This window comes from Poromitra crassiceps, assembly GCF_964638095.1.
Source record: "Poromitra crassiceps genome assembly, chromosome: 3".
In the NCBI taxonomy this organism is placed as follows: Eukaryota; Metazoa; Chordata; class Actinopteri; order Beryciformes; family Melamphaidae; genus Poromitra; species Poromitra crassiceps.
The window spans coordinates 590,727-607,500 of record NC_139625.1 but is presented as its reverse complement, the minus strand read 5'-3'; the positions used below and the strand labels follow the sequence as shown (position 1 = coordinate 607,500).

The 16,774-nt window shown below is 42.0% G+C and overlaps 1 protein-coding gene across 1 annotated transcript in view; it reads left to right on the top strand.

The window, feature by feature from the left end:
• The window catches only part of stac (SH3 and cysteine rich domain), a gene marked incomplete at both ends in the record, with an annotated part of 84,950 nt that overhangs the window by 45,704 nt on the left and 22,472 nt on the right, over nucleotides 1–16,774 (top strand). Inside the window, one exon of the mRNA XM_083633312.1 lies at nucleotides 1–15. This exon is cut by the window's left edge and continues 119 nt beyond it. Within this exon, the coding sequence (XP_083489438.1) occupies nucleotides 1–15 (15 nt within the window). The remainder of the gene's footprint in view (nucleotides 16–16,774) is intronic.

Sequence of the window (16,774 nt, the reverse complement as noted above, 5' to 3'; positions counted from 1 at the left end):
TGCATGGGCAAACTGGTAAGAGCCATGTACAGCAAATGTACAGAAATTTGTCCCACTGAAATTGGTGATGAGACATACAGTATAAGGGCTTTTCACACTACATGCTCTTAGCCCGGGGCTATATAAGCTCTGGGCTAAGATAGCCCCAGGCTAACTTAGCCCCGTTTCACATTGCCAACTTTTAGCCCTGTGTTTAGATGGAAAGTGGGGGTTATCCCCGAAAAGTCAGGGCTGAAGTCGGGGTTAGCCTGCTTTGGAGTGGGCCAGGATTGTACAAGTGTGAAAGCTTTCTTAGTATAGAGACTGACTTAACCCCAGCTATAGTGTTAAAAGCCCTATAGAGTATATAGAGTATAGAGACGGACTTAAGCCCAGCTAAGTGTAGTGTTTATTGTTTATTGTTTATTGTGGATCCCCATTAGTCTGCACCAAGGTGAGACTACTCTTCCTGGGGTCCAAACACACAACATAAAAACATGAAAAGCCCTATAGAGTATATATAGAGCAGGGGTGGCCAAACTACGGCCCGCGGGCCAACTGCGGCCCGCTGCCCGTTTTTAAGTGGCCCGCCATGAATTTAGCACAAAAAAAAAACGTTTTTCCGTTTTTCTGTTTTGAAGTTTAAAACGGAAAACGAAAACGAAAAACGAAAACGGGGAAAAAAAACGGAAAAACAAAAAAATTAAGAAAAAGAAAACAAAAGCAAAAAAACTGATTCCCCCATTTCGTCTTTTCAATTTAAAACCATTGAAAATGGGTTATACTTGAGTACCCTGACCTGGTCTATTTATTTTTAAACATTTTTAATACTGAATGAATGTTTAATACTAATGTTATGTTAAATTATCTGTCTTAACCTGTTGGCACAGGAAAAGAAAATTTTAAAACATACAGAAATACCCACTGTAATAGGTGAGCACATCAATAAACTATGTGTCATATATTTATTTAGGTAGAAATAAAATTTTTGATGGCACAAGGGTTTTCTGGTCCAATTTTTTTGCCGCGAAAACTGCCGCGCTTAATATTGTTTGGCCCGCGCCTCCTTATATTTTTCTGTATGCGGCCCACAACCAAAAAAGTTTGGCCACCCCTGATATAGAGTATAGAGACTGACTTAACCCCAGCTAAGTGTAGTGTGAAAAGCCCTATAGAGTATATATATAGAGTATAGAGACTGACTTAACCCCAGCTAAGTGTAGTGTGAAAAGCCATATAGAGTATATATATAGGCCCCTATCGTTGCATCGGCGCTGTTTCTAGGCCGAGCGCCTGGCGCAGCGCAAATCAGTGGGCGTGGACCAGCGCACTTGATATCTTGGTCTTGGCGCTAGACGCAGCCTCAACCATTACAACCACGCCTTTTAAGCGTAAAATTATGCACCGTCAGTTCATTGGATAAGTGCAATAAACGAATCGCATGCTTGCCTTTTAAGCTCCATTCCAGTGGTCCAACAAAACCAGACAAAAGCCAAGCGCTCTGCCCCCCCCCCCTCCCTTCATCCAGTCTGTCTGTCTCCATATTATAGGATATTATTATTATTATGCTTCTCAAACCAATCTAACTGCAGTTTAAATACTGCAAGCATGTAAATACGCTACACTATAGCAAGATCAAAGTGAAAAGAATGTTCTAAATGCATCAGCTAGAAAAATATAGCCTATCCCTATATGATGAGATTCATTTTATATTGGTGAAAGTTTGTCCAGAAAGATATCGTTTTCTCTCCCCTGCTGCAGGTAGAATGATGCACATAAATATACCCTACATTATGTAAAGTCATTGCATAAATGTGTTTTTATTGTAAAACTAAATGTGAAGTAGGGCCAAGTTATTGGAGCGGACATCACAGTATAGCACATGACAGAAGCGCGTTCCGCTGTCACTTATCTAAATCACGTTAAATCCACAAAGGGTATATATAGGCTCAAGAGGACATATATGTTTCACATAGGGTGGTGTTTCATTTCGATGTTTTATTTGGTCCAATATTGAAATGTTCTACAATTGCAGGTTGTCTTACCATTACACATTATTTTAGATCTACCTTTTATATCTATTTCGTTGTCTTACCATTACACATTATTTTAGATCTACCTTTTATATCTATTTCGGCTCATTTGGTTGCTATTTAGTAGCGAAATGGAGGACCCAATTGCATGCTGGGACATTCACAGGCAGTAAACTTACAACTGCTATTTCCTATGGGAAGCTGGGTGCTGCTATGTGTTGTGTCTGTCTGAGCGAGGGAGTCAGAGAGAGAGAGAGAAGGGTGACAGAGAAGAGGCAGAAGAGCACTGGCGCACTGAATAGGCCTGGTTTCAGAGAGGGACAGAGAAGGGTGACAGGGGAGAGGCAGAAGAGCACTCCTTGACACTGGCGCACTGAATAGGCCTGCTTTTCAAAGGCGCAAAGCGCTAAATGTACACCAGGTCGGAAGATATCAGTAGGCCGGTATTTAGCGCCGACACGCCCACTTTGGCCCATTCTGGGACTGCGCCACGCCCATTCGGCCTAAAGCGCATTTGGCAGCGTAAAGCCAGATTGATTTCGTCCCAAAACAGGCACAAGGCACGTTTTTTTGCGTTTAAGGCCCGTTTTAGCGCCGAAGGCCTGTGGGAGAATAGGGGCCATAGAGTATAGAGACTGACTTAAGCCCAGCTAAGTGTAGTGTGAAAAGCCCTATAGAGTATATATAGAGTATAGAGACTGACTTAAGCCCAGCTAAGTGTAGTGTGAAAAGCCCTATAGAGTATATATATAGAGTATAGAGACTGACTTAAGCCCAGCTAAGTGTAGTGTGAAAAGCCCTATAGAGTATATATAGAGTATAGAGACTGACCTATCCCCAGCTAAGTGTAGTGTGAAAAGCCCTATAGCTTATATATAGAGTATAGAGACTGACTTAAGCCCCGCTAAGTGTAGTGTGAAAAGCCCTATAGCGTATATATATAGAGTATAGAGACTGACTTAAGGCCAGCTAAGTGTAGTGTGAAAAGCCCTATAGCGTATATATAGAGTATAGAGACTGACTTAAGGCCAGCTAAGTGTAGTGTGAAAAGCCCTATAGCGTATAATAGAGTATAAGTGTAGTGTGAAAAGCCCTATAGAGTATATATAGGCCCCTATCGTTGCATCGGCGCAGTTTCTAGGCCGAGCGGCAGGCGCAGATCAAAGCAGTGGGCGTGGACAGGCGCACTTGATATCGTCGTGCTGGCTCTAGATGCAGCCCAAAGCATTACAACCACGCCTTTTAGGCGTAAAATTATGCACCGTCATGCTCATTGGATAAGTGCAATAAACGAATCGCACGCTTGCCTTTTTAGCTCCAATTCCAGTGATCCCGCAAAACCAGACGAAAGCCAAACGCTCTGCCCCCCCCCCCCTCCCTTCATCCAGCCTGTCTGTCTGCATTATAGGCTATTATTCCATATTATTATGCTTCTCAAACCAATCTAACTGCAGTTTCAATACTGCAAGCATGTAAATACGCTACACTATAGCAAGATCAAAGTGAAAATAATGTTCTATGCATCAGCTAGAAAAATATAGCCTATTAGATTGGTGAAAGTTTGTCCAGAAAGATATCATTTTCTCTCGCCTGCTGCAGGAAGGATGATGCACATAAATATACCCTACATTATGTCAAGTCATTGCATAAATGTGTTTTTATTGTAAAACTAAATGTGAAATAGGGCCAAGTTATTGGAGGGACATCACAGTATAGCAGATGCCATTAGAAGCGCGTTCCGAAGCGCGTTCCGCTGTTACTTCTCTAAATCACGTTAACTCGACAAGGGGTATATATAGGCCCAGGAGGACATATATGTTTCACATAGGGTGGTGTTTTCATTTCGATGTTTTATTTGGTCCAATATTGAAATGTTGACAATGGCAGGCTGTGTTACCATTACACATTAATTTAGAACTACCTTTTATATCTATTTTGGCTCATTTGGTGGCTATTTAGTAGCGAAATGAAGAAACACAATGCATGCTGGGAACTCAGAGAGAGAGAGAGAGAAGGGTGACAGAGAAGAAGCAGTGAAGGCACAGAATAGGCCTGCTTTTCAAAAGCGCAAAGCGCTAAATGTAGGCCAGGTCCCAAGATATCACTAGGCTGGTATTTAGCGCCGACACGCCCACTTTGGGACTGCGCCACGCCCATTCGGCCTAAAGCGCATTTGGCAGCCTAAAGCCTATTGCTATCTTGCCGAAACAGGCGCAAGGCACGTTTTTTTGCGGTTAAGGCCCGTAATAGCGCCGATGGCCTGTGGGAGAATAGAGCCCATAGAGTATAAGTGTAGTGTGAAAAGCCCTATAGAGTATATATAGAGTATAGAGACTGACTTATCCCCAGCTAAGTGTAGTGTGAAAAGCCCTATAGAGTATATATAGAGTATAAGTGTAGTGTGAAAAGCCCTATAGCGTATATATAGAGTATAGAGACTGACTTAAGCCCCGCTAAGTGTAGTGTGAAAAGCCCTATAGCGTATATATAGAGTATAAGTGTAGTGTAAAAAGCCCTATAGCGTAAGTTATGGCCATTTTTGATGGCTTTCCAATGTCCATTCGCCATAATACACAGGTAGGTTGGTTGGAGTGATCTTACGCAGACCAATGACATCAATGATGGATTGTCCAGACAGTATATTGCAGTTTGTTGGTTGTTTATTGTAAAAGATGTCATACCATTTGTTTCGTGTTTGTTTCCAGTTTGTTTCCAGTTTCTGTGGTCTGTCTGGTCTGTTGTGTGGTCTGTTGTGTGGTCTGCGTAAGATCACTCCAACCAACCTACCTGTGTATTATGGCGAATGGACATTGGAAAGCCATCAAAAATGGCCATAACATTAAGTAAGAACTGTGTAAGCTCCACCTCACCTGTACCTAATGATTTCCCTCCTGTTACCTGTGCTTTATATACACCTCTGTGATCCCATTACCGCCACCAAGTGTCTAAAAATAATAGTGCAGGATAATCTATAGAACATAATAGGACATGCCAACAACATACATAAATGGCTTCTACAGCGTATATATAGAGTATAGGTGTAGTGTGAAAAGCCCTTTAGCGTATATATAGAGTATAAGTGTAGTGTGAAAAGCCCTTTAGCTTACAGTATAAGTGTAGTGTGAAAAGCCCTTTAGCGTATATATAGAGTATAAGTGTAGTGTGAAAAATCCTTTAGCGTATATATAGGGCCCTATTCTCCCACAAGCCTTCGGCGCTAAAACGGGCCTTAAACGCAAAAAAACGTGCCTTGCGCCTGTTTTGGGACGATATCAATATGGCTTTAGGCTGCCAAATGCGCTTTAGGCCGAATGGGCGTGGCGCAGCCCCAGAATGGGCCAAAGTGGGCGTGTCGGCCTTAAATCTCGGCGTACTGATATCTTGGCACCTGCCTTAAATTTAGCGCTTTGCGCCTTTGAAAACCAGGCCTATTCACTGCGCCAGTGCACTTGTGCCTCTCCCCTGTCACCCTTCTCTGTCTCTCTCTGAAACCAGGCGTATTCAGTGCGCCAGTGCTCTTCTGCCTCTGAGTCACCCTTCTCTCTCTCTCTCTGACTCCCTCGCTCAAACAGACACAACACATAGCAGCCACGCAGCACCCAGCTTCCCATAGGAAATAGCAGTTGTAAGTTTGCTGCCTGTGAATGTCCACTCCCAGCATGCAATTGGGTCCTCCATTTCGCTACTAAATAGAGCCGAAATAGATATAAAAGGTAGATCTAAAATAATGTGTAATGGTAAGACAACCTGCAATTGTCAAACATTTCAATATTGGACCAAATAAAACATGAAATGAAACACCACCCTATGTGAAACATATATGTCCTCTTGAGCCTATATATACCCTGTGTGGATTTAACGTGATTTAGGTAAGTGACAGCGGAACGCGCTTCGGAAGCTTCTACTGTCATCTGCTATACTGTGATGTGCGCTCCAATAACTTCGCCCTACTCCACATTTAGTTTTACAATAAAAACACATTTATGCAATGACTTTACATCATGTAGGGTATATTTATGTGCATCATTCTACCTGCAGCAGGGGAGAGAAAACGATATCTTTCTGGACAAACTTTCACCAATCTAATAGGCTATATTTTTCTAGCTGATGCGTTTAGTACATTATTTTCACTTTGATCTTGCTATAGTGTAGCGTATTTACATGCTTGCAGTATTGAAACTGCAGTTAGATTGGTTTGAGAAGCATAATAATATGGAATAATAGCCTATAATGCAGACAGACAGGCTGGATGAAGAGAGGGGGGGGGGGGGCAGAGCGTTTGGCTTTCGTCTGGTTTTGCGGGATCACTGGAATTGGAGCTAAAAAGGCAAGCGTGCGATTCGTTTATTGCACTTATCCAATGAGCATGACGGTGCATAATTTTACGCCTAAAAGGCGTGGTTGTAATGCTTTGGGCTGCATCTAGCGCCAGCACGACGATATCAAGTGCGCCTTTCCACGCCCACTGCTTTGATCTGCGCCTGCCGCTCGGCCTAGAAACTGCGCCGATGCAACGATAGGGGCCATAGAGTATAAGTGTAGTGTGAAAAGCCCTTTAGCGTACCGCAGGGAAAGTAATGGGATTTTTGTATGGGAACTTTGGTTAAATGCATGAAATAAGGTCTGTGGTTAACTAAAGTTTATGAAACAGCGAACTTTGTGTTTAGCAAGAAGATAATCTTCACAAATAGGACCACTTTTATGACTTTTGAAGCGTTTTCTGAAAATCTGAACACTCATAAACTTTTGTTAATTATAACCACAACCCTTATTTCAAACATTTAACCAAAATCCCCATACAAAAGTTGTATTGACTTTTACACTATTCACTATTCACTATTTTATACTATTCACCTGTCAAAAGGGCCATTTTGGCCCTTTATGGGTTTTTCGCCCCGTATAGAGATTTTGGCACACATCCCAAGTTGTTCGCAGGAGTCGTATAACAGTTGAGATATTCTCTCCTAACTGAAGTGCATACATTTCTGAGCCAGGTCCTCTACTATATTGTTCAAATTCCTAATTGTCAGTTCAACTCTAGATGACACAAAAGTTCTAACTTTGCTTTAAGTCCAGAAAGTATAAGTTAATAAAAAATATGGCAATTCCTGTGTGTTGTTAGTTCTATGGTAATAAGTTGCCATTCTGAACAATCTCAGTTACAACAATTGATATGCTAATTTATGCATATTTAATGATATATTGCCAAAATTGCATTATTATTATTTTTTTAAGAACAAGTGTAATACAAAACATATTTATTTTAATTTGAAGAGTAAACTGGTAGAAATTCATGGGTATATATTTTAGGGGGGGGAAGAAATCCCATGGCCATTTTGGCCATTTTCTGGTTTTTCTTCCCGGATAGAGATTTTGGCACACATCCCAAGTTGTTCGCAGGGTTCATATTAGTCTATGAGCAGTTTAACAGGGGTCATATTAGTCTATAACAGTTTAACAGGGGTCATATTAGTCTATGAGCAGTTGAGATATTCTCTCCTAAATGAAGTGCATACATATCTGAGCCAGGTCCTACACGTAGGAACTGCAAGTGCTAACATCCAGGTCTTCCGGTACTCGATTTGTCCCGGTGAAATTGGTGCAGAGACATATTGACAACAAGCTGACACACATGATGTTGAAACAATGTTATGGACAGGAGAGAGTAGTATCAGAGAGTGAAATCTCATCAAATAGATTTATAATTGATGTCATCATAGTCAATAAAAACAGACACATTAGACTTGGCTGTACGACTGTTTCTCACCAGAATGTTCTTAAATACAGAAATCACATTATATCCTACTATGTGTGAGTGTGCTGTGAAATCTATTCTGTTAGATAATAGTAACATAGCACATTCTCACTTCCTCACCCCCAGCTACTAATGCTGTGCTTCTGTCAGCACAAACAGGATCAATATGATTACCCCAAAGCAACTTCATACCACTGATGAAAATATACATAATATTAGATATGATGTGCCATCTCTCTGACCTCTTGTTGCAAGCCATCCTTTGTTCTTGCAGATTCAGTTAAGGGAACAAAATTATCACTTAATTTCAGTATTCATATCACTGAGAGAGGTAAGAAAAATCAAAAATCAAAGTGACACAAAAACTGAAAAGTTGGTGATATTGCTAGAATAATTGTGGTTCGAATAATGGTCTCTGGCTGCTACCAGCATAGCACCGCTGTCATGTGAAATGTAGTGCATATACTTGGTAATAGCTTTCACTTTCTCCTGTTATCTCCCCATCTACATTATTATACTTGCGCTGTTTGCGTCAGCTGCGTCGAGTCACATTTTCGGGGAGCTCACGCCAGCCACGGCGCAACCCTCGGTACATTCGGCAAGGGCTTTGACTCTGTAGCATGTAAAAGGTTTAAGGGTTGAGAAAACTCTCTGACCTGTCTTGGTTTATGAAACATTTTCAAACCCCATTGGATAAACTCAAAAATGCATGGTGGTCAAGCTAGTTTTTGGAGATACTAGGTTTTCATCTGACAGCGATGGATATAAAAAATGGAAATTGATATAAATCCTCATCATTGCTGTCTATATCTCATTCTGTTCAAAGAACACGCTGTCTGGGGGCCATTAGTAGGTGATGATTATTGAGATTGGCAGTTATTCTGTGATCGTCATCATCATCATCATCATCATCATCATCATCACCATGTCTCCCTTTTAAGTCAAGTCAAGTCAAGTCAAGTTTATTTGTATAGCACATTTCATACACAGAGGCAATTCAAAGTGCTTCACATAAAATGGTTGACAGGAAAATAAAAGAAAAGAAGAGAGTAAAATGGACATTTAAAAGCATCACAAAAAAAAGAGTATAAAAAGTGCATTAAGCAACTTCATTAAGCACATAAAATGGTTGACAGGAAAATAAAAGATTTAAAAGCATCACAACAAAACTTAAAAAAAAAGAGTATAAAAAGTGCAATAAGCAACAGGCGCAGCAGTTGCAGAAAGAGCTCAAACTTATAGAGGACTCATTGGGTTTGCATAGTAGCTGTCAGCAGTTAAAAGCGACGGTAAACATAAAAGTCTTTAGTCTATTTTTAAAAGTAAGTAAGGTTGGGGCAGATCTGAGGTCTTCAGGCAATTTGTTCCAGCTAGCAGAAGCATAGTGGGTAAATGCAGCCTTCCCGTGATTTGATTTGATCCTAGGGACAGTTAATAAGCTGGACCCTGTTGACCTAAGAGTTCTAGACGGTTCGTAGCGTGGGAGCAATTCAGCTATGTATTTTGGGCCTAGGCCGTTAAGTGATTTATAGACTAATAACAGTATTTTAAAATCTATTCTCTGACACACTGGCAACCAGTGTAAGGACTTAAGAACTGGAGTGATATGATCAGCTTTCTTAGTCTTCGTTAGAACTCTAGCAGCAGCATTCTGAATAAGTTGAAGTTGCCTAAGTTCTTTTTTGGAGAGACCAGAAAAAAGGCTATTGCAGTAGTCTAACCTACTATAAATGAAGGCGTGAATTAGTTTTTCTAGATCCTGTCTGGACATGTATCCCCTAATTCTTGCTATATTTTTAAGATGATAAAAAGCAGATTTTCTAATTGACTTAATGTGGGAGTTAAAATTGAGATCGGAATCAATAATAACTCCAAGATTTTTGACTTGATCCTTAGGCTTCAGGGATAGAGACTCAAGGCGTACAGTGATTTTAAGCCTTTGTTCTTTGGGGCCAAACACGATCACCTCAGTTTTGTCTTTGTTTAGCTGTAGGAAATTCTGGCACATCCAGTTATTTATTTGATCAATGCACTGGCACAATGATTCTATGGGGGCATAGTCAGCTGAGGAAAGAGTTATATACAGCTGAGTGTCGTCTGCATAGTTATGATAGGCTACTTTGTTTTTTTGCATAATTAGGCCTAGAGGGAGCATATAAAGGTTGAAGAGAACGGGCCCCATAATGGATCCTTGAGGCACCCCACAAGTCATCCTAGTTAGGTCAGATGTGTAATTGCCAATGGAGACGAAGTACTTCCTGTCTTGAAGATAGGACTTGAACCACTGGAGGACCGTACCCGATAGCCCAACCCAGTTTTCCAGTCTGTCCAATAAAATTGAGTGGTCAATAGTGTCAAATGCAGCGCTAAGATCCAGTAGCACTAGAATCTAATTTTTGCCTGAGTCTGTGTTCATTCTGATGTCATTTATGACTTTAGTAAGCGCGGTTTAGTCCGTGCTTCTGCATTATGATCAGAGCATTTAGCTGTGAGGTTTGGGGGGCTTGGAGATTTTCCAGGGGAGGGTTTGGTCACACTCATGATGGAAGCCTGCGCCAAGACACATTCATTTTGCCGTCTCCTGTAGCAGTCCAGAAAAAATTGGCAGTCATGACTGAATTGGGACTCTTTAGCCATTCTCACACACACACACACGCACGCACGCACGCACACGCACGCACACACACACACACACACACAGAAGGGGGAAGAGAGAGAGAGGAGAGAGAGGGGGAGGCAGAGAGAGAGAGAGAGAGAGAGATGGCAGCAGTGTTTTTCACTTTATGAGTCATTTCCACTAGGAATGCCTACCATGGCCCTTCCTCAATACCAAGAACACATTCTTGTTCTTGGGGAGAACGTTCTTGCTAGTCGTTCTTGGAAGAATGAACTTGCTAGGTCACAAGCACACATAACGCTGTTGGCAGTTTGAGACGATGCGTTCTTGAGGGTATTGCGCAATACCAGCGCAGAGGCCGCCTGCAGTACTACATAAATAAAAAGCTCAGCTGATGTAGATGGAGTAGGCATCAAAAGTTCTTAGAAATTAATTTTGTGATGATATAAAACTTTAAATTGTAAAAAACTTCCCGGAGCTTATGACGTCTTATCTGCTGCGTTCTGCCCGCGATTCTGCCTAAATGAATGCTGGGATACGTGCCTTGCCAGGTTGGGACATGTCACCAACCAGAGCATCCTCGTTAAAGTGGGCGTGTTGAGAACACATCCGGGAATTTTAAGCGTTCTTGGCAAAATGTGAACTTTGCATTGGAACAGTATGGGCTGCGACTGATGACGTTTCACAGGGACACAAGAACCCTTATTGAGAAAGGGCCTAGGAATGCCTACCATGTTGTTCTACAGTCTAGGAATACCTACCAGGTTCTTCTACAGTCTAGGAATACCTACCTACCATGTTCTTCAGTCTAGGAATGCCTACCATGTTCTTCTACGGTCTAGAATGACTACCATGTTCTTCTACGGTCTAGAATGACTACCATGTTCTTCTACAGTCTAGAATGCCTACCATGTTCTTCTACTGTCTAGAATGACTACCAGGTTCTTCTACAGTCTAGAATGCCTACCATGTTCTTCTTCAGTCTAGAAATGCCTACCATGTTCTTCTACAGTCTAGACATGCCTACCAGGTTCTTCTACAGTCTAGAATGCCTACCAGGTTCTTCTACAGTCTAGAATGCCTACCATGTTCTTCTACAGTCTAGAAATGCCTACCATGTTCTTCTACAGTCTAGAATGACTACCATGTTCTTCTACAGTCTAGAATGCCTACCAGGTTCTTCTACAGTCTAGAATGCCTACCATGTTCTTCTACAGTCTAGAAATGCCTACCAGGTTCTTCTACAGTCTAGAATGCCTACCATGTTCTTCTACAGTCTAGAAATGCCTACCAGGTTCTTCTACAGTCTAGAATGCCTACCAGGTTCTTCTACAGTCTAGAATGCCTACCATGTTCTTCTACAGCAGGGGTGCCCAATACGTCGATCACGATCGAAGGTAGTGTGGTAGATCGCATGGCATTGAGGGGGGATTTTTTTTTTTTTTTTTTACTGTTTTTCCAATGTTTCCACTGTTTCCACTGTTTTTCCACTGTTCCACTGTTTTCCACTGTATACTCAGTGTATATATATATAAATAAATATGTTTGGTAGATCACTTTGACTTGGTCATTTTAAAAGTAGCTCCCAAGCTGAAAAAGTGTGGGCACCCCTGTTCTACAGTCTAGAAATGCCTACCAGGTTCTTCTACAGTCTAGAATGCCTACCATGTTCTTCTACAGTCTAGAAATGCCTACCAGGTTCTTCTACAGTCTAGAATGCCTACCAGGTTCTTCTACAGTCTAGAATGACTACCATGTTCTTCTACAGTCTAGAATGCCTACCAGGTTCTTCTACAGTCTAGAATGCCTACCATGTTCTTCTACAGTCTAGAATGCCTACCAGGTTCTTCTACAGTCTAGAATGCCTACCAGGTTCTTCTACAGTCTAGAATGACTACCAGGTTCTTCTACGGTCTAGGAATGAATGACTACCAGGTTCTTCTACGGTCTTCTACAAGATTTTGTTTGATAAAAAAGGAGGACATTGGAATGACGTGGGACGAGTCTATGTTAGTGCCTAAGTATACTAAAGGGAGAGATTTGCTGCCAATTCATTGCGTGTCTGTGAACTGAATCGTGTTCCCTGAGATTTCACACAGGCCTACACAAGACAAGGAAAGCACTTTCTCTCCCGTTCCCCATTGGTTTCCTGCCTTGAAGATGAGACTCTCTTGGAGATATGATGGGCTTTCAGGAGTGAAGATGAGGCTCTGTTGAGATATGATGAAGATGAGGCTCTGTTGAGATATGATGAAGATGAGGCTCTGTTGAGATATGATGAAGATGAGGCTATGTTGAGATATGATGAAGATGAGGCTCTGTTGGAGATATGATGAAGATGAGGCTCTGTTGGAGATATGATGAAGATGAGGCTCTGTTGGAGATATGATGAAGATGAGGCTCTGTTGAGATATGATGAAGATGAGGCTCTGTTGGAGATATGATGAAGATGAGGCTCTGTTGAGATATGATGAAGATGAGGCTATGTTGAGATATGATGAAGATGAGGCTCTGTTGGAGATATGATGAAGATGAGGCTCTGTTGGATATATGATGAAGATGAGGCTATGTTGAGATATGATGAAGATGAGGCTCTGTTGGAGATATGATGAAGATGAGGCTCTGTTGGATATATGATGAAGATGAGGCTCTGTTGGATATATGATGAAGATGAGGCTATGTTGAGATATGATGAAGATGAGGCTCTGTTGGAGATATGATGAAGATGAGGCTCTGTTGGAGATATGATGAAGATGAGGCTCTGTTGGATATATGATGAAGATGAGGCTATGTTGAGATATGATGAAGATGAGGCTCTGTTGGAGATATGATGAAGATGAGGCTCTGTTGAGATATGATGAAGATGAGGCTCTGTTGGAGATATGATGAAGATGAGGCTCTGTTGGAGATATGATGAAGATGAGGCTCTGTTGAGATATGATGAAGATGAGGCTCTGTTGGAGATATGATGAAGATGAGGCTCTGTTGGAGATATGATGGGCTTTCAGGAGTGGAAAATGAGGTTGAGGGGTCAGGCAGAAAAGGGGACATTTCCCAGTGGCCCCTGCAGATCTAAATTAGGCTTGCTCTAAACTTGGAGACTTGTACTTCTCTGGCCATGCTTATTTCTCTTGGCTAGAGAAAGCTTTGGCAGAGAAATCAAATGACGTAACATTTTGCTCCTTTATACAGTAAATGCTGAAAGCAGTTTACTTATTGTTTCAGTAAGTTTGAATGCTTGTAACAATGACAAAGAATCTGCAGTGTCATTAAAAATCACACCCAGGTGTTGAAGTAAGGCGTGCAGGTTTGCAGGTCCCACCCTTCTCCTCAGCCCCCTTCTCCCCTGTCTCTGTGTGTGTGTGTGTGTGTGTGTGTGTGTGTGTGTGTGTGTGTGTGTGTGTGTGTGTGTGTGTGTGTGTGTGTGTGTGTGTGTGTGCGTGCGTGCGTGCGTGCGTGCGTGCGTGCGTGTGTGTGTGCATGCGCACGTGCGTATTTTGAGCCACTCTCCCCAAAGCATGCCAAAGTCTCACCTATGAGGAAATTAATTAATTCTCCATTCATTTCCAGACGTTTCTTAAACTGTGTCTGCATGTGTGCGTGTGTGTGTGTGTGTGTGTGTGTGTGTGTGTGTGTGTCTGCGTGTCTGCGTGTGTGCATGCTTGCGTGTGCGTGTTTTACCGGCTTTGAAATGCTATTGACCGCCTCGAGACAAGACGCTCTCTCTCTTTCCACCTGTGTCACTAGTCTGTCTGTGCAGACCAGGCAGCTGGAGGCGGGGCCTAGGCTAAATCTCGGCTTAATCTCGTCCACACATCTCGCCCACAAACACACATAGTCACTTATAGAAGTGGCTGCACCGCTTAAAAATTTAGGTTTTTGCAGCTATTTCACTACATGTCACATGACTCCAGTGCACTCCACTGATATTACTCAGATTCCACAGCTACATGCCAAGAGGTGACTCAAAAATGTTATGATTTACTTTGTCAATAACTGACTGTACAATATTATTAGATGCCAAGAATAATATTTTTCAAGAACTCGATCTTAAACGCTGTTCTCGCAACAGCAGTGTGGAAATTAAATTCCCACTCACTGGGAGTGCTGCGCTTTCTTTTGTGTGTGGTCAAATGAACCAGATGGGCTCACGACAAGCATGTCTCTTTTAACCTTTTCCTTAATGAGTTTGCCCCTGAAAGCCTGACATCTCAGTTCTGAGTGTGGCCTGAAGAGCACTAGAGTTGCTTATTTTAGCTGTCTCATCAAGGACTGTGTCAAACAGGGAATACATCAGCACTGATTAGCCATGCAGATGGCACCTACTGTGCACTTGGATATGCCAAATGTAAACAAACAGACAAGAGACTATCCTGTGTGTGTGTGTGTGTGTGTGTGTGTGTGTGTGTGTGTGTGTGTGTGTGTGTGTGTGTGTGTGTGTGTGTGTTGGCCCAGACATACAATGTAGAATGAAGCTGTTGTTGTAATTGAGGTACATTCTTGTGTGTCATATCATACCACAAATGTCACAGTGTCTTATCAGATGGCTTATGAATGAATTATGTGACTGTTTATCCAAGACTGAAAAACAGAGAAAATACAAAAAAGTGTTGAGCAGTACAGATTTCATGCTTCCGTGTACCCTTTTTCCCATGTTTTATTTTTTTTCTTCCTTTGCTCTGAATCAAATGTTTGATGGTCATTATTCATCAACCTCCAGGGTTAAAACTCTTTATAAAAAGATTTGCTGAAATGTCAATGGAGGAATGAATGAAGTAATGAATGGAGTCATGAATGAAGTAATGAATGAAATAATGAATGGAGTCGTGAATGTAGTAATGGGTAATGGAGTAATGAATGGGAAATTCACTTCCTGGAAGCCGAGCTGGGCCGTCACTGTTGAGCTCTAAACGTTTGAAGGATCTGTCCTTACTTGCACTTGGGTGGCAGGAGGAGGACATGACAGGCAGGTAAATTAAGTCCATGACTCCACATCTACAGTTTCAAGCCTGGCCCAAGGCTCTGCACCAGCTCAGCGGTCAATCAATGTTTGCTGCTGAAAGACAATACAATTAGCCTACAGTAGGCTATGTGACATTTTCTGCTCCTGCTTGTTGGGAGATTAAATGTATACTTTACCATTTATTTTGGCAGTGGTGGCCTAAAGGTTAGAGAAGCGAGCTTGTAACTGGAAGGTCTCCCGGGACTGGCAGGATAAATCTGGGTGGCAAAAGGAAAAAGGCAGCACTTGCCCCTCCCTCATTACCACCACTGAGGTGCCCTTGAGCAAGGCCCTTGACCCCAACCGCTCCAGTGGAGCTGATCAGTGGTCAGCAGATCAGACTGTGGTTGTAGTGGTCAGCTTCCAGGTGTGAAAGTGTGTGTGAATGTGAACAGGGCGCTCCTGAAAAAGAGAGCATTGCTCTCAGTGAAACTTCCCCTGTATAAATAAAGGTAAAAAAAAATACAAGAAAATATGGATACCAGTAGAGATGTTGCTCAAGGTACTCAATGTACAAGCCAAGAAAGGCACAAAACATTCAGGAGACATTATATTTTATACTTTAGGAATTCATCTGATGCTTTTATGCATAGTGGCTTGCCCGGGACAGATTAAGTTATGGGCTCTATCTTCCCCCTGGCCTTAGGCGCTAAACTGGCGTTAAATGCAAAAAAACACGCTTTGCGCCGGCCTACCCGTGACTCGGGAAGATAGCATCCTGTTTTTAGGCCCTGAAATGCACTTTACGCTGAAGAGGCATGGCGCAGTGCCAGAAAAATACCAGCCTAAAGCGATCTTCCCAACTGGCGTTAATTTAGCGCTTAGCGCTTTTCAAAACCAGGCCTTATTCAGTGCGCCGACTCCCCTACCAAAGGCCACACACAGACACACATGTGCATCTCCCAGCATGCATTGAGGCTTAATACATTTCGACAAGAAAAAGCAACCAAATCAGCCTAAGTAGGCTAAGTGGTAGATAGAAATAATATTTATGTTAACACAACATGCAATTCTAGAACATTTCAATATTGGACAAAATAAAACATAAAAATCAAAACACAACCCTATGTGAAACATACATGTAATCCATAGACACTTGCATTGTGTTTTTGTTGATCGACCCTCATACAGCCTTATTTGCAATTGTGCAATAACCTACGGAGGCATTTGGTTATTTTCCCACCATCCAGTAATTAACAATTAAGAACCTTTAAATATCAAACCATATGGTTCTTTGGGATATTAAAAGGTTATTGAAATGGCTCTCCCTGGCCATTTTCGGTTTCAGTTGGCACCTTTATTTTTCTGTGTGTAGCATTGCAGGCTAGAGAAGCAGTCCCATGGTCAGTGCAGCGAAAGTTTAGCACTGCAGAGTCAATTCTATTTAG